The sequence below is a fragment of the Cibotium barometz genome, chromosome 26, assembly GCF_041138505.1.
Source record: "Cibotium barometz isolate CiBa-2024 chromosome 26, ASM4113850v1, whole genome shotgun sequence".
NCBI lineage: Eukaryota > Viridiplantae > Streptophyta > Polypodiopsida > Cyatheales > Cibotiaceae > Cibotium > Cibotium barometz.
Genome location: NC_141071.1, coordinates 15049233 through 15074035, shown reverse-complemented (window position 1 = coordinate 15074035; position 24803 = coordinate 15049233). Strand labels below are relative to the sequence as shown.

General features: G+C 46.8%; 1 protein-coding gene across 1 annotated transcript in view; it reads right to left on the bottom strand.

Annotated features, from left to right (window-relative positions):
- Positions 1 to 24803, bottom strand: part of LOC147623709 (uncharacterized) — a 61231-nt gene that overhangs the window by 22232 nt on the left and 14196 nt on the right. The window contains exons 7-10 of the mRNA XM_086820316.1: positions 14491 to 14570; positions 6662 to 6776; positions 5976 to 6090; positions 5765 to 5878 (exon numbers count right to left, since the gene is read on the bottom strand). Of these exons, the coding sequence (XP_086676442.1) occupies positions 5765 to 5878; positions 5976 to 6090; positions 6662 to 6776; positions 14491 to 14570 (424 nt within the window). The remainder of the gene's footprint in view (positions 1 to 5764; positions 5879 to 5975; positions 6091 to 6661; positions 6777 to 14490; positions 14571 to 24803) is intronic.

Genomic DNA, 24803 nt, shown 5'->3' with positions numbered 1-24803 from the left:
AAGCACCTGATTTGTCACCACCACCCTCCCAGCCAAGGATAGCCGAGCTGTACTCCAATACAAAAGCTTCTTCCGAATGCTCAGAAGAAGCAGGGCGATCTGCTGCTCAAGTGACAAATCAAGTCCAATCTGGCATCCCAAATACCGCACCGCCGTGCCAGGAGGAATTAATCTAAAACCCGGGTCTAGGTTCCATGCCGGAGTGGGAGCGCTACTGATCCAAAAGGCCACTGTCTTGCGCCAATTGATCAGTGCTCCCGAAGCTGCACCAAAAACCTGCAGTGACTGCTCTGCCCTCCGAAGATTGGCCTCCTGGCCATGCAAAAATAATCCCGTGTCATCAGCAAACTCAGAATTGTGCAGGTCCTCCCCCCGGACTGGGAGCTAAAGTCCTCTCAAACAAACCTCCTCTGCTGTCAGATACATGCTCATAGCCTCAGCAAAGAAGAGAAAAGAAACGGGGCGAGAGGGCACCCCTGACGGACTAATCTGGTCAACTCAAAACACGGCCCCCGTCCTCCTACCATCAGCACCTAGCTACGAGCTGTGGAATATAGAGCCGCCACCCCTCGAATCCAGACTGGCTCAAAACCCAGGCGAAGCATAGTGCCCTCTAGGAAACCCCAATCGACTCTATCGTATGCCTTCTCAAAATCGAGAAGCATAACGACCAAGTCCTCGCCGAGAAACCTAGCTCGGGCCGTCGCCTCCCAGAAGGTGAAAATGTTGTCAAGGATATTGCGCTCCTAGACGAATCCCGTCTGGGTAGCATGAATTAACTCCCCAAGGAAGGGCTGGATCCTCAAACTCAAGGCCTTGGCCAGGACCTTGTAGACAGTGTTGAGGATCGTGATAGGTCTCCACTACCGAATATCATCAGACACTCCCTCCCCCTTGGGGATAAGAAAGATCAAGCCCTCTGAAAAGCTCTGTGGCATCACCCCTGTGTCCAAAGCATACTGAAAGCCCCTGCGGAGGCTTGGCCCCAAAATGTCCCAATAGCGCATAAAAAAGGCAAGCGTCAATCCGTCCTCCCCACGGCAGCTATGGCGCGGAAGGACCCTCAAAGCCTCAACAAGCTCATCCTCTGAAAGAGGCTCACCCAGAACTATGCGCATACGATCTGTGACTCTCCTCTATACATGGGCCCACACAGTCTGTCTGCAAGCATCACGTGCCTCCGTGGCTGGCTCCGCTGAGAGCAGGTCTCGATAGAACTCAGTGGCAATGGCTCTAATCTCACCGGGCTCAGTGGGGCTAACGAGCCGTCCGGTCTCCTGAGCTGGCGTACACCTGCTCGAGCATGGCGGGGTCCGGTAATCTCAAAGAACTCCCCAGTCACTCTATCCCCAAGCTGCGTCCACTATGAGGCCTGGCAATGATAGTAGAACTCATGTCTCTGCTCCTCTGCCTCTCTAACCTCCTGGCATGCCTGGCTCAACTGGGACGCCACCCACTCACATGTAGGCTGCTGCTCCTGAAGGCGCTGGAGCGAGGCAAGGCTACGTCTCAAGCTGCGCTCCCGCTCTCGTGTCTCTCCCAGCCGTGTCAAGGCTACTGCGTGCAAAAAAGAGCTGAGCTCGATGAGTCCCTGGGCACACTGGCCTGCCGCATCCAGGTCAGAGCTCTGACTATCATGCCATATCCTCTGAATGTCCTCAGAAAGACTGGAATCAGTAAGTATCCTCTCTGGGATCCTCAACTGCAAGCTGGTCTCCCGTGTCCCCTCAAGTGTCAAAATAACTGGCGCATGGTCTGAAAAAGAAGTGCCAGCGAGGGTGCCAACGGAGCCCCCACGCTCACCGAACCTGTCGCCCACATAGAAGCGATCAATCTGTGATAGATTAGTCCCTCCCTGCCGGCGATCCGACCGAGAAAAACTAAGACTGCCCTCAGAGCAGGAGAAAGCCTCATGCTGCCATGCATCAGTAATCCTCAGTATCATGCAAAATCGCTCCCAGGCTGCAAGCTCCGTGCCGTGCACTGTAACATGACTGCCTCCCACCCTATCGGCCAGGTCCTCAAGCATGTTGAAGTCTCCTCCGACACACCAATGTGCGGCCTCAGGCAATGCATCTGTAACGAGGGTCCAGAACTCTGCTCTGGCACTAGCATGGTTGGGCGCATAGACATTGAGCACACCAAAGAGCTCATCGTGCATCCTCAGAATAACATACTGTACTCTACCAGGCACAATGACCCCGCGATCCACAATGGCCTGCCGCCATGCATCTGCAATTACCATACATACTCCTCCCTGCCCACCCAAGGGGCCAAACCCTGCAAACCAAAATGTGTCCCATCGGCCAAGCATCACGGAACCGTATCTCCGAATCCTGCTCTCACTCAAATGGTGCTCCTGCATCATCAGAATATCAATACTGCCCCCAACCAGGCATCTCTGAAGCTCCTGCCTCAAACATCCCCGATAGCGTACATAGTGTGCACCCCCCCCCTTTCCTAGGTAATTGAATGACCTTCGGAAGAGAGGAGATGTCAGGAACCAGAACTCTGACCGAAGGCAGGCCAGCTGCTCGAGCCACCACTGAAGCTGCTGTGGGGCCAGTCTCAAGCACCGAACCCACCAATGCTCCTATCCTAGAAAGGAGCGGAAGGTACTCGCGGCGGAGTCCAGGGAAGCAAACTGTGACATGAAATAGGCGCTCTCCCTGCTCGGCCGCTGCTGGGTTGAAGCCATGCTGCCAAGGTCTGAAGAAGGCCCGAGCGCCCCTGATGTCAAGGGGACTCATGGCTAGGACCTGGCCCACGCTCTGGGCTGTCTCGAACTCAATCTGGTAGTGTCCGCGGCCCAGTAGCTGAACGTCCACGATCTTGCCCACATCTGCAAGAAGGCGGGCCTAGAGAAGATCCCGGATCTCCCCTCTGCTGGGGCGAGTGCCGACTATACGGCAAATGGTGGAATGTGCTTGAAGGCGTTCCACCTCTGCGGCGAGGCTCGCTTCCTCTTCTCGCGAAAGAGAAAGCCTGATGGGGGTATCCTCAGGGGTGGGCGAGGGGGCTGCGGAAGAGTCCCTCTGAGGTGGGGCGGGAGGAGCCTCCATCAGAGTATGAAGCTTTGTAGAAGGTGAAGGGAAGCAGAAAGTCCTGCAAGAACCAAGCTGCACAAGAGGCGGAGTGGGGAGGGGCGGAAGAGCAACCGGGGGGGGGGGGGGGGGGGGTGCTGGCGCGAGTGAGCAGAGGCGAGGGGGGGCTGGCGCGAATGAGCAGAGGGGGGGGGGCTGGCGCGAAAGAGCACAGGCAGGGGGCGCGAATATGAAGAGGCGGTGAATGAGCAAAGAGACGCGGAGGGGGGGGGGGCGCGCTAATGAACAGAGGCGGGGGGAGCGAAGGCGGACAGGAGGCAAGGAGGGGGTGCGTGTGCTAGCTGCAGCGCGAGCAAGGGGGAGCGGAAGCTTCAGCAAGCGTTGTCTTCCTTGGAGGAATCTTCCCTATCTCTGGGAGCTTATTTATCTTATTCCTAAGAGCGGGGATAAGACATTGATTGACTAGTGGAGACCTATCACCTTACTTGGAACTGCCTATAAGATTCTTGCTAAGGCAGTGAGCATCAGGTTGCAACCAATTTTGCAGGATGTTATTCATGATACCCAGAATGGATTCTTACATGGCAGGAGCATCTTTGATAACATTTTCTCGTTTTGGGAGGCCGTCGAATGGGCTAAAGCGAGCAATCAGCCCTTAGCCATTCTACTCTTGGATTTTGAGAAGGCCTATGATAGAGTGGATTGGGACTTCCTTGAGGGTACTCTTAGTCATATGGGCTTCTCTCAGAGATGGATCAAGGGAGTTTCATGCATGTATTGTAATGCCAACAGTAGAGTTCTTGCTTGTGGTGATAGAGGAGAGCGGTTTCAGATTTCTCGCTTAGTACGACAGGGCTGCCCATTAGCCCCTTTATTATATATCATAGTTGCAGAGACCATGAGCATCTTGTTCCGCTCCACTGCTAGTATTTCAGGATTGAGGTTGCCTCTTCGTAGTCATGAAGAGTTGGTTGACTCTGAGTTAGCCGGTGACACAGCCCTATTTTTGGAGGCTTCACATATATGCTTCAACTCACTCGACAGATGCATAGGATCCCTACTCTCAAGCCTCATTGGGAGAGCTATGATATTTCTCCAGTGATACAACGCAGATATTGGCATAGACTTTGGCACTCATACAGAAGGAGCCAGATCTCTCATTTCTTTTGGTTATTCTTACATGGTGGTCTCCCCACCAATCAGTGGAGATCAATTTTCGGTGTAGCACCTTCCTGTCCTAGATGTGCAGTAGATTCTGAGTCCGTACAACATTGTCTACGAGGATGCAGCATTGCACAGCAGATTTGGGGTCCTGTAGCCCAACTTATGGGCAAACTGAGTGGCCGAGCCATGCATGTGACTTGGGAGGCAGTTGCTTGGTTCTCCCAGTCCGGTCCGCAGCTTTTTTATGAGGACAGTGGTACAGATTCTGCTTTTTTCATTCGTAGAGGTATTGCCCAGCATGGTTTATTGCATATGTTCCTCACTCTGATTATACACCCCCTAGACAAAGGATTGACACCAGTTGGGCGATTATTGCCAGTATTACAGCATGGCAGATCTGGAGAGCTAGATGCACGGAGGCTATTGAGGGTGTCCAGATTTTTGGGTCTCAATGCATTAGTACTATATGGGGTGAGTGCATTAGTACTATATGGAGTGATATCATCCACACTCTTATGGCTACTTGGGCTCGCATTCAGGGGCCCTCTCGTTCTGCGCAGGCGAAGCGTGTGATATTGACGCGGGAATGGGACCATGGCATCTTCTTTTCCTCTAGTACCACAGGTCTTACATGGCATCATGATGCTCCTCGGTGGTTGAAATCACCTTACATATTGGGGTGATTCTATTCTTTTCCGGCTTATAGCTGTGATTGTTGTATGTTTTTCTCATACTTAATAGAAGTCTCTTTCTGTGGGAAAAAAAAAAAAAAGATGTTCAAACAGTTAAAGAGAATTTTTGCAACCAGTTTGTAAACCACAGGCATAAGAGCTATTAATCTCCAATACAATAACTTTTCACAAAGATGTTTTTTGGGAAATAAACGAACCAATCCCTCTTTCCACGAAGAAGGGAGTACCCCCGAATGCCAACAACAATTAATCATAAAAAGCAACTCGAATTTCAGCATATTTCAGAATGCCAGAAAAAATTCTACCAGCGCAAGAAAGCGGGCAGTAGTAGTCTGCTTTAACAAACAGGAAGCAGGAAGAAATATGGGCTGCTGGCAAGAAAGGGGCTGGGCACGTGGGCAAAAAATTACCAGTGGGCAACTGGCACGTGGGCAAGAGAGAGTCTGATTGGCAGGCAGCAATTAGTGGCAGAAGAAGGGAATGAGGACAATTGGTAGGCTGCATGCACAATTGACAAGAAACAGCTAGGGCCATAGGGAAAGTGAAGTACAGGAGTAGGCCAAGCTAGCTAAAGGGAGATGCAGCTACAACTGTACAGGAATTACAAGCCAGTTTCATAAAAATCCTACCATTTAAAACCCCATTGTCTACCTTCAACATGGCTCTCCCATGCAAAAGGTGCCATGCACATGGCTGCTTGTTTGATCGGTGATATAAAGAAGAGGGTCTTAGTCTGTGCTTTCTGGAATTGTGCCTGCAAGCACTGTTACTCTGGGTGTACAAACAAGCAACTTCAACTTCTATCACTGAGCACCAATATGATTGAATAAACAAGAAAGTGCTTATCACTGCAGAAATACTTACTTTGAGGTGTATGTGGCTCATCTTTCATAAAGACAGGGGATGCATTACGAGCTGCATCTTTTGGGAGTGCTGAAGGTGCTATAGAAGGCAAACTATCGATTCCAAAATTCAAGCCTAAAAAAGTAATGACAAAAAAAAAAAGATTTTGATACTCAGTGATGTATTAACACGTCATTCAAGGAATTTGCACAGACAGTTAAGATAAATATACCACTCCAGTTGATTTCTGCTACCATAGGAAGGTCTGGCAGCACAGGAGGTAAGGTGAAGGATGGAACCTGCCCAAGGACAGGTCTGAATCCAAAGTCTTCTGAGCCTGCACTTCTCTGAAACAGTAACATGGACACTAAGCATGACCATCCTTATAGAATTACTACTTTGAGACATACAGACACATGCATACATGATGTACACACTGCACTCAAATGTATCAAAATAAGACCACCCAAGACCATTGTTTAGGGAGTTGCACAGAGGTTATTCAGGTATGATGGAGGGTAGCTTTGATCATGGCAAAGTGATAGACAGAATCGCATCTCTTAACACTTGGAAAGCAGTGACATGGATGTCCTGCTCAGGAACGAACATATATTATGAGGGCACACATAAGGACAGCTTTTACACTTGAGGCTGAGTTCAACTTTCTGATCACCTTGGCCTCAGTGCAAGGTGGTGGGTACAGCCTGGGAGATTACAGCCACCATAGTGACATAACAAATTTGGAAGGCAAGATTCTATGTGCCATTGAGAGCAGATCTATTTCCGTTGGTGAATGCTTTGCTCGTTTTAGGCAGACTTTCATATGGCACATCAGTTCATTGCTTTCAATGCCCGTCTCTTCAAAGACGACATGCATGAAAACCTTGAATCATCACAACAAAGAAATAAGCTTCATACCACAGTACTACAGTCAAGAACACTTTGAGGGGGAGGATGTAGAATGATGGGCTCCAAAGTTCGTTCTTGCACAGACAGCTTTTCTGATCCCAGCAAGTTATCAATGATTTGATACCTACAAAGAAAAAACGGAAGAAGAACAAATTTACTGATACTAATGTGTGTTGACTGCCATGGAACCATCAAATACAGATATTGAAGACTGCCTTGAAACTTCAAGTAGCCTAGTCATTGCATGCAAGTCAAAAGAGAGATTAGCACAAATTTAATCCTCCCTTGAGGGTACATTTCTACATGCAGATCATCCAAGTCTGAGGGAAAAAGATATGCTCCTGCAGCTTCTTTCTATGCAAACTATGTCTTCACAGCTGTGGAATGCTCATCCCAGAGAAGACTTCAAGATTGCAGAAATTCTCTGATGTAGAGCTGCATTGCTTCCTCACTGGGAAAAGCACGAGTGAAAGACAACACACTCAACCAACCAAAGTCCGGACCATACACAGCACTAGATCAAACTTATTGCCAAGACTCATGACCAGAGACAGCATGGTTATATCTAGGAGATGTGTTGATGTCCGTTTTTTTATATGGAGTGTGACTGAGACTCATGATCAGAGGATACATGAAAATACCGTCTACTCATGTAAATAATATAGACTTGAGTTTTGCATTCTTTTTACACCTACTTTGTCATATGAAGCCACTTTTGGATTTATTGTTTTCATGTTAAATACTACTGTGCATATAGGATGTATATTGATGAATAACCAATGTCTCATAGACCCTTGTAATCCATATGGCTACTTGTACTACCTTTTCTCAGTGTCTTATTTCGGTTTTCATGGAGATGTGTACTAGACTCTTTGGGACTTTTGAAGATGTTAATAATCTCTCTGTCTGTCTCTCTCTCTCTTGAAAGCAGGTGAACCCATGGACCCCAGCAACTACAGGACTATCATGATTGGTCACACCTTGGCCAAGATTTATGGTTAGATTTTGGAGCATGAGCTTAGTAGATGGTCCGAGGAGCAAAGACTCAGAGCACCAGGGCAGGCAGGCTTCCGGGAAGGACACTCCACACTAGATCATATCTTTACACTACAGGGGATCATTGAGGACGGGAGAGCTCACAGGTTGGATATATTGCTGCTTTGTGGATTTCCGCAAGGCTTTTGATACCGTCCCATGGGCCAGACTGATGAGGGCAGGATATGGGAGTGCCAGCAGAGATGCTCTGGGAGATCATTACACTCTATGAGTCAGTCACAGGCAGAGTACGGGCTCCAGGAGGTGACTAAGAGATCATACATAGCACTATCGGGGTTAGCAAGGCTGCCCCTTGTCTCCCAATCTATTTGGTCTATACATTGATGAGATCTCTGATTACATAGACAAACAGGGAGGACCACGAGCACATTTAACAGGAGTCCTCACACCAATCCTCTTGTATGCAGATGATATTGTTCTTATTTCTGATTCACCAGAGGGGCTGCAGAGGCATTTGGATGCATTCGGCTGCCTCGCAAAATGTGCTGGACCTCAGTTCTCGATGCAAAAGGCAGCCGAAGGTAGATTGATGAGGGGATATGCAGCCCTTGGCTCGCTAGAGAGGCAATGCTCACAGATACAAATTCAGGAGCCGAGGATGAAGCTTTGGCTATTTGATATTCTAGTTACACCTGCACTACTGTATGGTGCCCCCATCTAGGGTCCCAGCTTATACCACAGGAGAAGACAGAGGAGAGAGCTGGCCGAGACAGATACAGAGGAGGTTTATGATGGGTGGAAGCCGATGGAGAGGCCCCTAGTGGCGATGATCTCGTGCATGATTAGGAGTAAGCCATCAGTGCCATGGGAGCTGCACCGATAGTGACAGAGGCTCTATTCCAGACAGTGACATACTGGCACAGGCTATGGGAGCTTCCACTAGATAGATACCCCCGGCTAGCCCTGGAGTCCTGGAGACAGCTGACACTCGAGGGAGATACAAAGTGTTGGTATGCAAGGTAGGCACTTGGTTTGGCATGCACGGTATGGAGATGGAGGCACTCCCCCCGTTCCAGTATAGCATAGAGGCCCCGTCTTTTGATCTCAGCCGCAGAAAGTAGACCAGGCTTATTAGGAAGGACATTGTCAAACTGGATATTCAGAGGACATGGAGTTCACATGGTCGTCCACTGGGGATGAAGATTGCCTTCTACAGAGATCACCTCCTATGCCTGACAGAGGATGGCTTCATCATCCGCCCACGCTACATGGACACAGACCTATCCTTTAGGGTGATGTGTGATTGGCCAGATCCGCACCTCGTCCCACCAGCTGAGAGTGGAGATTGCCAGATATGGGCCCAGGGCAACCACACTAGAGAACAGGATATGCCAGCTTTGTCACACAGAGCCCGACATAGAGGATCATTATATATGCCGATGCCCTATATACTATGAGATTCGCGGGAGGTTCCACTGCCTCTTTCGAGCTGGGTTCGGACCACTTTCCAAGATCATGGGCTTCCTGAATCAGAGATGCCTGGGACTTTTTCTTCTAGAGCTCCGCAGACACAGGGAGTCCTTAACTTAGTGAGATCCAGATCAGCTGTATTTGCTCGAGGACCAGCACAGAGAGCTCTCACCGACTTCTTCCAGACCAGCGCTGCAACGGCCGATCCACCCACCATACCTAGACCACAAGCTCGACTGAGAGGTGTGACACTCGATAGAGCCACTGCGTTATGCCATGGACATTATTGTATCACTTTGGTTTCATAGGCCCATTGGGTCTTTAGTAGATGCTTCAGAGCACACCCAGGCATGTTCTTCAGGGAGCTGTGGACACCCCCTTCACTGATGTATACCATTTTATACCCCCAGTATGGTACAGGATGGAGCTAGCTAGGTTGCATATCATGATTGTATACTCCATGCATATAGTTTTGCATTCTCCTAGTAGTAGAGCTCCATCCCCTGCACACCCAGATTCAGCTTTTTTTTGTTCAGTACTTTTTCATTTTGTTGGGATGACAGAGGATACCCCACACAGGTACTCCGATTTGTCTCATAGGCCGAGTTCGGTCTTTTGGAAGACGTTAATAAAATCTTTCTTTCTCTCTCTCTCTCTCTCTCTCTCTCTCTCAGCCCCCCCAGGCAGCAACATGATTGTGCACACAATGGGAGGTGGAGAAGCTCGGGACACCTACAAGAAACTCTGGGGTGACTGCAAGAGAACCTTTGACCACGCTCTCAACCAACAAATAAAGGAGACGGAGGCCGTCCAAAGGGAAGTACAAGATAAGGACACATGCATTCAGGTACTGGAACAGCAGGCCGCCGCACTCAAGGCAGCTCCTCTCGCCACAAAGAGCCCAGCTTTGGGGGAACTTCAGGCCCAAATGGAAGCACTTGAGGCCACCATTAAACAAGATGTGGAGGACAGGGAAATCATCTCCATGGAAGCGAAGAAGGACTTCTTGAAGAGACATCCTACACTCAAGAAGACGGGAATATTTCTTGGAGATGACCTCACACTCTCGCAGCTTGCCCACATGAAAGAAGTTATGCCCGAGATAAGGGCAGCCCGAGAGAAAGGGAAAGTGGCCTTCTATAGAGATGGTAGAGTGGTGATTATGGAGAGGCGCTCTTCATGACGGCGCGAGACCTATGGGACTACACTCAAAGTTGCTACTTGGAATTGTAATGGATCTCTACGCCTTGATGTAGGGGCTTTTGAGGATAGTTTCACTGGGAGGGACATCATCCTCTACTCTGAGACGCATCAGGCTCCTGGACAGTCCATGCCACATGTTAGTGGATACCGATGGGAGACAGCTTGTAGATAGGAGACTCATTCAGAGCATAGAGGACGGGGCTCAGGAGGAGTGGCAGTATTGGCAGTATTGTTTAGAGAGGAGCTGCAGCCACTGATACATATAGTCCGCAGAGATGAGCAGGCTAGGTACATGTGGGTTAGACTGAGGGCAGAGACGGGCAGATATCTCTACATTGCTATATGCTATTTTGCTCCTAGTACATCAGTGTATGCATCACCTAGAGGGCAGTCTCCCTTTTCTATTTTGGATGATGACATTTGGGAGTTCTCCAAGGATGGTGACATCATTCTCCTGGGGGGACTTCAATGCCAGGACCGCCCATAACCAGACAGTATTTTATGATACCTCATAGGAGATGTTGAGGGAGCTTGATGTTAGGGATATGGGCCTATCTAGACTCTCACAAGATGAGGAACACACTGAGTATGGGCGGTACTTGATAGACATGGGGACTGCACATGGATTGGCCATCCTGAATGGCCTACAGAGATTCCCGGCAACGGGCGGTTTCACTTGCTTTCCACATCGGCATGGTGCTAGTACATTGCACTATGTTATGGCTCAGCCCAGTCTCATCCCTCTTTTCAGGATTTTATGGTAGGCACTAGGCCGGTTGGAGTAGCAGTGGATCATGCTATCTTGTTCTTCACTCTCACATTTCAGTTCAGCACAGCTCCATTGGGACAGGTCTCCACACACACTCGTTATACCTTTACGAGGGAGACAGACACCGGGTACACATATGAGATATACAAACGCTTATGTGCCGAGGAGCCAGGACGGCCATTAGATGAGCTCACTCAGATATTGATAGAGACGCTTCATGCTGCAGCATCAGAGGCATATCCCCATAGTCGGCCTACACGGAGACGATCTGGGAACATGTCCCAGAAGAGCTAGTATGATGAGGAGTGCAGAGAGATGAGGATCAGATTACAGAGAGAGGTGCTCATGGGTGTTACCACTCACAGACAGTCATGGATTACCTTCCGGCGCCTAGTGCGACGGAAGAAGAGGGCTTATCCTGCTCAGTTAGAGAGGGATTTGTATCAGTTATTTATGAGTCAGAACTTAGGCGAGGCATGGAGACTATTCCATGAGCATTCACCATCACCAGCCATTACCTCCACAGAGATTTGGGGTGAGTATGCAGCATCCCTGTACACAGCACCAGGACAGCCACCCCTGCCAGACCCATCAGAGCCATGCCCAAAGACATGTGCTTTCTTTACTGCTAAGATGGTAAGGAAAGCTATTGACAGGATGAGGACTGGGAGAGCATATGATCATGATGGTTTGGTAGCAGAGCACTTTATTCATGCCAGAGATAGGCTTGCAGAGCTTATTGCTATGATGTTTAACCAAGCCATGTGTGATGTTTAACCAAGCCATGTGTGAGGGTTTTCCTGAGACTTGGAATATGTCCACGATTGTGCCTATCTTCAAGTCAGGGGATCCCATGCTTCCTGGGAATTATCGTACCATCATGATTGGTCACACATTGGCTAGACTATATGCATCTATTCTTAAGCAGGAGTTGAGTAGATGGGCAGAGAGAGAGGGCATACGTGCATCAAGGTAGGCAGGGTTCAGGAGAGGTTTCTCCACTCTTGACCATATCTTGACACTCAGAGCTATTATTGAGGGCACATCATATGGCAGGAGGATTTATTGTTGCTTTGTGGATTTTTGCAAAACTTTTGACACAATACCGAGAGCCAGACTGATGCGGAGACTACAGGAGATGGGAGTGCCCACAGAGCCTAGTTGGGGAATCATGGCTTTATACAGGACAGTTGTGGGGCAGGTACGTACTACTCAGGGTATATCTGAGATGGTTCACTCCACTATTGGGGTGAAACAAGGCTGCCCCCTTTCTCCCACCTTATTTGGGATGTATGTGGATGAGGTTTCGGACTATGTAGAGCGGGAGGGTGACAGAGGAGCACATCTAGCAGGGACATGGATTCCGCTGTTATTGTATGCTGATGATATTGTGTTGATCTCAGATTCTCCAGAGGGGATGCAGCGTCATTTGGATGCATTGCACATGTTTGCACAGGACAATGGATTGTCTGTTAACCTTGGTAAAACCAAGGTGATGGTGTTTAACACCACAGCACAGTGGGTTAGGAGGTCAGCACCCACCTTTACATATGGTCAGGAGACAGTGGAGTATACAGATGCATATACTTACCTTGGTGTGGTTTTAGTGGCCCACTATTTTCCTTGAGGAGAGCAACGGAGACCAGATTGACCAGAGCTTATGCAGCATTGGGGAGACTAGAGAGGATGTGTTCGCAGGTTCAGTTTCAGGAACCTCGAACAAAGCTCTTGCTCTTTGACACTTTGGTCACTTCAGCCATGCTATATGGAGTGGAGATATGGGGACCCTCAGTGGATCACCACAGCCGAGCTGGTAGCACTGCTGGATGGAGATGTATGGAGAGGCCCTTGGTTTCTATGATTTCCCGAATGATTAGGGCCAAGGCCTCCGTACCACATGATATTATCCGTGTAGAGATGGCTGCCCCCCCATTGGTAGTGGAGGCACTCACTCGATCAGTCTCCTTTATACATAGCAATTGGGCTCTCCCTAGAGACAGATATGCTCGCTTAGCCCTGGAGTCTTCACGACAGTTGGCATCACAGGGAGACGGATCATGTTGGTATGCACATATGACAGCTTGGTTCCAACTGCATGGCTTTAGTATGGACAGGCTACCTCCATTTCAGTACTCCCTGGATGCACCCTCCCTCTCTCTCACACGGGCAAAGATTACCAGACTTATCAGGCAGGACTTGACTCAACTGGACACTAGGAGGACATGGATACAGCTGACACACGAGCTTGGTACGAAGATGGCTTTCTCTATAGAGATCATCTTCTCCAGCTCACAAAGAATGGGTTTGTGATTAGACCCAGCTACATGGATACTCATCTTTCTCATGGGGTACGGTGTGCTATTGGTCAGATGCGCACATCCTCACACCAGCTAGAGATTGAGACTCGCAGATTCAAAGGAGAACCAGCTGAGGCCAGGATTTGTCAGTTGTGCCAGATGGAGCCAGAGATAGAGTTACATTACATATGTCACTATCCAGTATATTATGAGATACGAGGCCGTTTTCACTGCCTGTTCAGAGAGGGTTTCGAACCACTTTCCAGAGTCATGAGATACCAGGATCAGAGATGCCTCGGATTATACTTGCTGGAGCTGCGTAGACATAGAGGGGGTCAGAGAGGGAGAGACACCTACAGAGGCAGATTACAGACTTCTTTCGACCAGAGATTGAGCAGTCAGGCCAGCAGGCATTGCAAGCCCCAGAGTATAGCCACACCAGAGGTACACTGATTGATCGGGCTATAGAGCTGGGGCGGTCCAGGCGCCCCAAGATGAGAGGCCCATCTCGACACCGGCAAAGACTACAACAAAGGATCAGGACCATACTAGCACGGCATGGGAGACGTCGAGTCAGAGTACTCACCATGGAGGACATTGAGGATATCCACCATCGACCGATGAGAGACATCTTTGGATAGTGACGTATATGATGCTTACCTTTGTTGCTGGAGTTTTCCTTCCCAGATGTTATCCATTAGGAGCTCCTAGTACCTTACTTTATCTCATAGTTGTTGTTTCAGTTTCAGTTAGTTGTTTAGTTGTTTTAGCTTTTCTTACACAAACATTGTATCAGATCCACCAATTGTTGTAACCTTTTTGGTCTCATAGGTCATTGTGGCCTTTTGAAGACGTTAATATATCATTTCATTTCTCTCTCTCTCTCTCTCTCACACACACACACACATGCGCGCAAGGCTTGTGCACATTTTATGCCATGTGTACAGCACTTTTTATATGCTTTGTACTTGTCATAGACCATTTTTTGGTCTCTAGAAGGCATTTTTAGTACAACATCATCTCTCTCCCTCTTGATATTCGAAGATAATACAAGGACAATATAACATATAAATAAAGATTTTCTTGAACTCAAGGGAACGCACTTGAAATATGGCAGCTCAGTAGTGTTGAAAAGAATTGTATCTACAACAGATCTCAAATTTGTTGGCAAACTTCCAAGACCCTGCAATGACAAAGACCAAAGCAGAGAAACATATTACAACCACAAATTTGAAGATCTTTTCGTGTCAAGAATACTTTCAACACCCACAAATAACCACTCCTACTAATTTATATATCCATACATGCACGTATGCATGGATACACACAAGCAAAAATACATATGAATACAAACATATGCACAAATGTGAGTATCCTCTCTCTCCACAACATTGTGAATGTGAAAAAATTACAAAACCACGGCGTGCCTTCTAATATGATCAGGATGCTAATGATGAAGTAGGTCACGAAGAGTAAACAAGGGTCCCATTTATGGATTCAGTTGATCGCTTCATCAAAGCATTGTCCTTCTATTGGAAGATGTTCTCTCTATTGGAAGATGTTCTCTCTATTGATGATGTCCAAGAGTCGAGGTTGTAAAGCAAAGAAGGACAAGGGAAAGGAAACATTTTTCAAGGTCTATAAAATGATGTAACTTCTTGCTTTCAATAATAGAATAGTACTTTCTCTCTATTCTTGTGTTGTCTCTCACATTTACCAAAATGTAGATCATTAAGCAGTAAGTGTGATTAGGAGTAGGATTAGTGTTTTTCCTCAGTATGTGCTCTCCAATTCCAACAATTTACATCCATGAAACATGGATACAACGAGAGACATTCCCGTCAAGGATGAGCCTATAACAAGATTAGTTTCTAACAATAACGACATATGGGTTTATTCAGATGCCATGCTACTTAAAGATTCATTTGTGTATAGGGCCAAAGGGAAAATTTAGCCAAACCCCCGCCCCTGGGACAGAGGACCTCAGCAGCTGCACTTTACAGAGGGTGAGAGTGATTGGGTTTCATGACCACATATGGCATGTCAACCCACCTCCGGCCAAAGTGGCCAGAGAAAGCACTCGAAGATTATGGTAATGGGAGGGCCGCCAGCCACTCCTGCGTCTATAGTGGGATCCTGATGAGTAGCAGTGGCACAATCCCTTCGCCCCTGAGAGTGCCCCGGCATCCCCTTCTTTCAGTATGCAGTTCGTCTTGGCTGCAAGATTCAATGTCAGAGGTAGATAGTTGAAACACACCTAAACAAGATTCCACCCACTTGTGTGCTTGACCACCAGCCACACTCATCGATTATTATCCATGAAGCTTGCCCATTACTCTGAAACACTGCATACCATTATATTTACAAAATAACAAAGGAAAAATATAAGGGTTTGGCTAGCACTTGCCACCCCACTGTAGGCTCCAAACCACACACAGTGGTAAGCCACCCACCGAGCTAGATACCGGCATAATCCTAGCAAGCATGTGCCTCCCATACCACACATCCCCATCCATCACTGCTATCACTGGCAACGCCCACCAATGGGCTAACTACTAGCTACGACCCTTGGGACGCCCCAATCCCAACATAGAGCTCCACAAGTGGAATTACTCAAAAATGAGCCATAATCCCAACTATATAGCCACTTGACCAATTCACACTGCTATAAAACTGTCCGGTCGCGTCCCCTAACACTAGCCACATTATGTCCATATAACATGGGACATTACATTCTCCCCCTTCTAACGAGAGAGAGACTAGGAGACGAAATCTGGATATTGGTGTGTTGTCTTCATCAATACGATCCCTCCATATAATCAACCACAAACGAATAATCGGATTCCTAAGGGTGCGATCTCTACGATCCACAATGGCCACATGTTCGTGGGAAACATAGACAGATTGATCCTCATGTCTCCTGAGCTCCTAGTCAGAAACTAAGTTGTCTCGTGCACCCAACACCTCTTTCAGTCTACTAACATGAAAGACATGATGCACACATCCTCCATTCGGAAGACGTAACTTATAAAAAACCTCATTAATCTTTTTCAAGATCATAAAAGATCCAGCAAATCTCGGAGATAACTTATAGACTTTTCCAATCCTTATTACTTGAGAGTCTTTTGGTATTCTCAAGTAAACCCATTGACCTTCTTCCACGACTCTCGCTACTCGCTGTTGGTTGGCATAAAACTGTGCTCTATCCTACACACTCTTATGCTCTCTCGCAAACTGCAGCATGTCTTGCTGTTGTTTCAAGAAATCAACCACAGCACCAACTCAAACTTTCTCTTAGTCAATCATCCACGGGACTCTAGGCTGAAAGCCATACAAGAGCATAAAAGGGCTCAATTTAGTGTCAAAATGCTTAGCATTATTGTAAGCAAAGTCTACTAATGGAAGATAATCTTCCCAATCAAACGACCTATGGTCTCATTTATATGTTATGTCTGGCCATCAGATAGCTAGATTAGCGTGGTATCCAATTTCTTGAATACCTCATGCCAAAAATGTCTAGTGAACTTTGGATCTCGATCGCTAACAATATCAATTGGAAAGCAAGGCTAAAACACCTCTCAATAAACAAATGAGCAACCTATATGGCTGAGATTTGCTCTTTTGTAGGAATAAACCTATAGCCAATTTGGTGAGTCAGTCAACGATAACCCAAATGGCATTATTCCCCCTCAAAGTCTGCGGTAATCCAACCACAAAATCCATAGAAATGCTCTACCATTTCTTTTCAAGAATTTCCAATGGCATCAATAAGCCACCACATCTCAAGCACCCAGCTTTAATGACTTGGCATTGCTGGCGATTTCGATCATGTTATTCGACATCAACCTTCAACTTTGGCCAAAAAAAAATCTCTTTTTCCCAAATGTTAAGTCCTTGGCACAATCGGATGCCTTGCAAAAGGCGTGTCATGACAGCATAGTCACAAGGGAACGCCGTTCCAAGCTCTTGGAACGGGGGAACGCGTTCCATAGAGATAGCCGTTCCCGTTCCCGTTCCAAAATGGCACCGCAGACCATGTAAGAAATATAAGTGAACTATGTATCATGTAGAACACATCTATGCATTATCATGGCCACTACTGAGATGGTTTGAGGTTCTTTCTTTACTATGCCTCTTTCCAAAGCATTTACAGATATATAAAGTAAATTTATAAACACATTTATGCAATGATGTGGCGTTCGCGATTCCGTTCCCTTTTATTCAAGCTTTTCGTTCCCGTTCCAAACAGTCATCCGTTCCCCAAAACGTTCCCGTTCCCTTGTGACTATGCATGACAGTCAAACATGATATAACTCCAAGCACCATCAACATCCAGTACATGGACCTTTCCCTTTCGGAAGAGAAAACCATTCCAAATAGAATACACCCTCAAACTAACAAAAATAGGGGTCGTCCAACCAAAGAATCCATCACGGGGATATAAGCCTCTAAGAGATTCAAATAGGTCAGACTGAATCTCAACAAATGAAAGTTTATTCACATTGCCGATTCTACTTAATGCATCTGTCACTTTATTGGTAGATCCTTTCCGATAATGAATCTCGAAATCAAACTCTTGCATAAGCTCAGACCAATGAGCCTTTTTCCCTCTCAACTCTGGAGAATTGCAAAACTATTTCAGAAATGAGTTATCCACAAATACCACAAAAGGAGAGCCATAGAGATAATGTCTCCACTATTTCAAAGTAGGAATATGATAAAAAAGCTCTTTCACATGCTAGGCCACTTTATCTGAGAGTCTATGCAGCTTTTTACTTTCAAAAGCAACTAGCTTGCCATCTTGGAATAATGCACCATAAATGGTTTACTTGGATCCACAATATGTAACATAGAAGCAATGGTTGCTTGATGTTTCAATTTGTTAAAGCACCCATCCAATTCCTCAATCCACTCAATAGGTTGTTACTTATTGTACTTGCCTTTATCTACCTCTTTAGAAAGGTCCGAAGAGGCAATGCAATCTTTGCACCATTCCACATATATGTCTAAAAGAAGTTGATAAAGCCTAAAAAGGATTTGACTTGGATAATGGTCTTTAGACTTGGCCATTCATAGACCTTCCTAATTTTCTAACAATCAATGTGGACATCATTAACAGTAATAAAGTATTCAAGGTACATCAGCTCTTGTTTTTTAAAGAAATCACGTTTGCTTTCTTTAGCAAACAGGACTTTTTTCCTAAGAATACCTAACACAATCCTCAAATACTCAGCATGTTCCTCAAGGGTCCTACTATACACAAGGATATCATTTACAAGGGTCCTACAGATGTTGGTTTTACTTGGATTGAGAGAGGATGCTCTGCCAGATACCCTTGTCAGGTGGGCATTGACATCTCCCCTGCACAACAGTTTGCTCTAGTGCTCTTAAGCATTAAAAGCAAACTTCATCACTGGAGTAGGAGGAAGCTCGACTGGGCCTCTAGAGCTTTGGTGGTTAACCAAGTTTTGCTAGCCACGACTTGGTTTATTGCTTCATGTTGGATTTTTCATAAGGGTTGCATTGGCCAGCTTCATCGCCTTATTCTGAACTTTCTTTGGTCAGGGCTTGATGGAAATGCACACACTAGGGCCACAGTTGCTCGGGAAACCATTATCAAGCCTAAGCAGGAAGGGGGATTCAATATCATTGACCCCGAAGTGCAATGTAAGGCTTTGCTCTGTAAGCTTGTTGTTAGGGGCTTCCTTCTAGGCACTGAGCCGTGGAAGGACTTTCTCATGCAGCAGATCACGAAGTGTGTCCCTGTTCGCGGAGGTCACTGGACTCTCAGCTCACGCTTTATTTTTTCAGATGCAGTTCACCGCTCCCCTTCGTCCCTCCTATGGGCCTGGGACTGCCTAAGGAGCTTTTTGGTACACATCCCCCGGCGTTCAGCGGAGGAAGCTAACCGGAAGCCCAATCTCTAGAATGATTTGATCTTAGATGTGCATGGTAGGCCTCTTGGGGCAGCTATGCATATTCTCTGGGCTGGCTGGGAGACTCTATGCCCCACAATGCTCGCTTCAAAGAGGTTTCAAAGCCTTACCGAGGTGCAGAGATTGGATGTCACGCAGCATTTGAGAAGTTCTAGCTGGAGGATTGCACAGATTGATGCAGCCATTCCCAACCACTGGATTACTGGATCTTTTTTGTAAGGTCGTCATCATTCTTGGTTTGTGGTTTTCTCTGGGAGGACAGGTGTTCCTCTTCAGATTATGGGTATCTCCTTGCCTAGGAAGGATGATGTACCGATCTTTTTTTCTGTACAAGATGGATGGCAGCTAGAGAGATGTGATGTGCAGGACCTTATTGAGGGCCCCCAGATTCGTCCACTCAGAGTTGTTGGTAGGTTAGGGAAGCACGTCTTTGTTGACCCCCCCCCTCCCCCCAGGGATGATCACAAAGAGTGTTAGCCTTTGGTTGTATGGTGGCTGCCCTATCAGACATTTGCATTGGGACCCTAGTGAGTGGTAGTGGAAGGATGCTTGTAACCCTTTGAAAAGCATGCCTTTTTTCAGTTATACGGTGCGGAATGCCAGACATCTTATCTTGGGACACATTCAGAGTGTCCCTACTCTTAGAACCCATTGGGAGTCTTATGGCATTTCGATTGGGACCCTGGTGAGTGGTAGTGGAAGGATCCTTGTAACCCTTTGAAAAGCATGCCTTTTTTCAGTTATACGGTGCAGAATGCCAAACATCTTATCTTGGGACACATTCAGAGTGTCCCTACTCTTAGACCCCATTGGGAGTCTTATGGCATTTCGATTGACATTCAGAGGGTATTTTGGCAGAGATTGTGACATTCTTATAGAAAGCCACAGATTTCCTCCTTTATCTGGGTTTCCCTTCATGGTGGTCTGGCCACCAATCAGTGGAGGTCTGTTACTGGTGCTTGCCGAGCATGCCCTAAATGTCTAGGAGTTTCAGAGTCAGTTTACCATTGTTTATGGGAATGCAGGGAAGCACAGAGGGTTTGGTCTGTGATTGCACACCTCTTTGGTAGGATTAAGAGGGATGCTATCATTTCTTTTGGTTCTATCATTTGGTTGACACAGCTGGGCTTCAACTGAGGTTCGAGGGGACTAACAGGAAATTGGCCATTATGGTTAGGCAAGGAGTTGCTCGGCAGTGTTGTCTTCAAGATTTGCCACTTTCACACTTTGTCCCTCCAGCACAGAGGTTAGACAGTTCTTGGGAGATTATTGCTAACATCTAAGCCTAGAATATCTGGAAGGCTAGATGCACTAAGGCTGAAACCGATCCCGTCAAGTGGGAAGACTCCGTTGGACACCCACACGCTTAATAGCACAACTTTAAAACCACAATTTGAAATGGGCAACTTAATTCAACTTGAAATTGAAATGAAAATGAAATGGAAAGATGGACACCAGCACTGGTGGGGCCGGAACGGGCCAACCCCCCCCTCAATATATGATATATTTATTGGGAGTATTTAATAAATACAATGCTCCATGGGTTCCAAGAACCAGATGATGTACATATGAAAACAGTACCAAACAAATATACTCGAAGTCGACGTTCGGAGTAGATACTCGAAGCAGAACGACCACTAGCGTGGTCCACTCTCTACGGTCCTATGCTTTCACTGGACTCCGCGGAGAGCGCCTCACTGGTGTTCCGAGACCACGCACAAACAGGCGCTCTCGTACTAATGCCTGGCTCTCCCGATCTCAGCACCTCTGGACCGAGGTTCGCCAATAGAGCTTGGACTACCCGGCACCGAACAGGTGTTACCATGGGGACTGAATCCCTTAGCAGATTTAACACAAAGTACTTTATTTAAATCTGAAAATTCACTTACTTGCGGATGGCAAAGGAAGTCCAATACCCATGTGTGCCGTTACTTGAGGGAAACACCGAGATGAGCCACTTGAAGACGGAAGATGCCACCTTTGAAAAGGAAGTGCAACCTTTTGCCAAAAAGAAGATGGAGCTGCCGCCTTAGGAGAGGTAAAGTCCTCTTGTGGGAACACAGCTATCAACAGAAGGAATAGTACCCATACATGTAGGGTATAGTCGCCCGAGGGAGAAGAAGTAATGTCTTGCTGACTGGCTGCTGTGCACAGCCACTTGTGTGCAGCCGCCTACTGTGCTGTGGGCAAACGGGCGCAATCTGCTGAAGAAAGGATGCGATGCTAGCTGGAGGTGACCCACGATGGCCTGCAAGAGGAACAGGCAATGCAGCCAGCGGGTATTCTGTCACCTGTAGGAGCAGAGGCAGCACGCTGAAGTTAGAAGCAGCCGCCTTTGTGTTGCTGTAGTGGCCTGGCTGCAGTGTACAGCCGCCTGGCTATGACCGGAAGAGGAGATGGCCTAGCAGCCGGCTGTAGGAGGGCTGAAGCGTAGGTGGCAGCCGTTGGCTAGGGGTCGCCTGCAGTCTCTGGAGGTACAGCCGCCTGTAGTAGAACATAAGCGCAACAGATTCAGCAGCCGCCTGTGGGTAAACATGCGCAACAGAGATAGTCGCCGGTTGTCTTACGTAAGAAGGTGGAAGCGGGTGATCATCACGCTTGAAGGAGAAGGTTTTTTTTATAAAATTAAAGTGGGGTTCAACCTTAGTGATTTCCACGCTTGCATGTGGGTGCACAGTGTGATTAGGTGACCATGCCCACCCCCACACTCACTTAAGTGGGGCTCCCCACCTTGGCCCCTAAGTGGGTGCCCACTTTTAAATGAATGTGAACACTTAACCTTATAAAACAAAAGGTTAGAAATAAAATATTTAAAACAACATGTGCGATATACTTACCACCTGTTCACATGCACCAAAACTCGTCAGAAAACAGAGCAGACTTCACGACTCACTGGCAGGTCAAGCAGGCAAACACAAAAATACATGTCATGCAAAAACAGTTTCAAATATGCAAAACATGTGTGCATGTGCAAAAAGTAACATGGACATATCTCCCGTTCATGAAACAAGTACAAAATATCTGTCGGCACAAAACTGGCACGACGTAAAACATAAAAACCTGGTCTTCCTATGGAGTGACAGTCCCATAGGTAAGACACAGTTCCAAGCACGAGTCTCCCTATGGTGTGACAGTCCCATAGGCAAAACACGGCACGAATACTGGCTCTTCCATGGCATGACAATCCCATGGGTCGAGCACAGTCCAGGTCATACACGAGTGGCACCAGTCGGGCTCCCGTCCATACGACACCATCCTGCTAACACACGGGTGGCACCAGTCTGGCTCCCGTCCATGTCAGCAAAAATACTGGCCTCTTCACATGAGACACCGGCCTGGCCTCAAGTGAACGATACGCAAAAACTGGAGATGGACCAAATGGTCGGCCAATGGGTGACATCCCCCCGGGCTTCTAAAGAGTTGTCCTCAACTGAAAAGCCTCAAGATATGCCTGCAACAACAACTGCGGGTAATCAACAAAATAATCCTCATTTACCCACTTGGTATCAATAGGCAAATAATTCTTAAACTTCACAAGGTATCTCCTGGAAAGCTTTCCGGCAGATAGCTTTCGCTCCTTGTGAAAAACAATCTGTTCTGGCTGGAGGATCTCCTCAAGCTCTTCAATCTCTGGCGGATCTTCTGTGAGACAGGCTCATCAAGATCTGGCCCCACATATTTCCGAAATAGACTCACATGAAAAGCATTGTGAATCTTCCAATGACTAGGTAAAGCAAGCCTGTAGGACACTTCATTGATCTTGTGAATCACCTTGAAGGGTCCATAATAACGAGGAGAAAGCTTAGGATATGATCCTTCTCGTCCTGGCCTCTTCCGAAGCCTAGCCTTCTCAAATTTCAGCAAAACCCATTCACCTTCTTTGACTTCCATGTCCCTTCTGTGCTTGTCAGCAGCCATTTTATGCTTATCCTGAGATCTTGCAATGGCTGTCCGCACCTGACCAAAGGCAACATCAAAGTCTTGAACATATTCATCAGCTACAAAAATCTCATCCTTGGTACGAAGGATGGGTGGCAATACCACTCTGCCATAGATAATCTCAAACGGAGCCTTTCCCGTGGAAGCATGGATTGTATTGTTGTAGGCAAACTCAACAAGTGGAAGATACTTCTCCCATGCACTCTTTTGATCTGCCACATAACACTTCAATAAATCCAACATGGCTAAATTTGCAGCTTCACTTTGGCCATCCGTTTGGGGATGATAAGCTGATGAAAACTCAAGCTTAGTACCCATATTATCAAATAAAACCCTCCAAAAGAGGCTTGTAATCCTGGGATATCTATCCCCAACAATGGATTTAGGCATACCATGATGCTTGAAAATATTAGCAAGAAAAAGCTTTACCATATGATCAGCTTTGATGGTTTTCTTGACGGGCAAGAAGTGAGCTTGCTTGCTAAACCTGTCCACAATGGTCTAAATAGCATCATTCCCATGCTGGGATCTAGGCAAATGCATAATAAAATCCATAGTAATACTTTCCCAAGGTTGCGAGGGAATAGGCAATGGCTGAAGCAAACCTGGAGGTTTTTGCCTATCAAATTTCACCTTTTGGCAAGTAATACATGCACGCACATAAACCTCAATGTCTTTACGCATGCTTGGCCAAAAGAAATATCTCTGAATCATGCAAGTAGTGGGCATAATACCTCTATGACCAGCATATGGTGGAGCGTGACATTCGTCCATAACCTTTGGACGCAAATCCTTCACCACACATAGGCAATTATCCTTCATAAGATAACCGTCGTTGATAACATAAGAGGCATGTGAATGACCAGCCAACAAATCAGTCCATATATGGCAAAAATCAGCATCCAAATGATACAAATCTTGCATAGGAGATAAGTCTCCATGAGAGGCCACTGAGACTACAGCTACATAAGGCCTCCTGGATAATGCATCGGCCACCACATTTTTCTTTCCTGGAGTATGCACAATCTGAAAATGAAACATGAAAAGAAAGTTTGCCATTCTCATCTGCTTCTCTGAAAGCTTTATTTGAGATAGAAAGTATCTCAAGCTTTGATGATCTGTCTTGACTACAAATTCAGCCCCAAGAAGATAATGTTTCCATATCTTTAAGGCGTGAATTACAGCCAAGAGCTCTTTCTCATAGATATCCATATGAAGCTCGGCATCATGCAAACGACGGCTCTCATATGCAACTGCATGCCCTTCTTGATTTAGGACAGCTCCTATGCAATCACCACAAGCCTCACATTCAACTACAAATGACTTGTGCAAGTCAGGAACAATCAAAACGGGTCCACATATGATAGCATGCTTGAGCTGCAAGAAAGCATCCTGTTCCTTTGAAGTCCATTTGAAAGCAGTTTTCTTCTTTGTGAGATCATGTAGAGGAGTGGCAATCATAGCAAAATGCCTTATGAAACGCCTGTAATACGAACATAATCCCAGAAAACTACGTACTTGATGTACGTTTTGCAATTCGG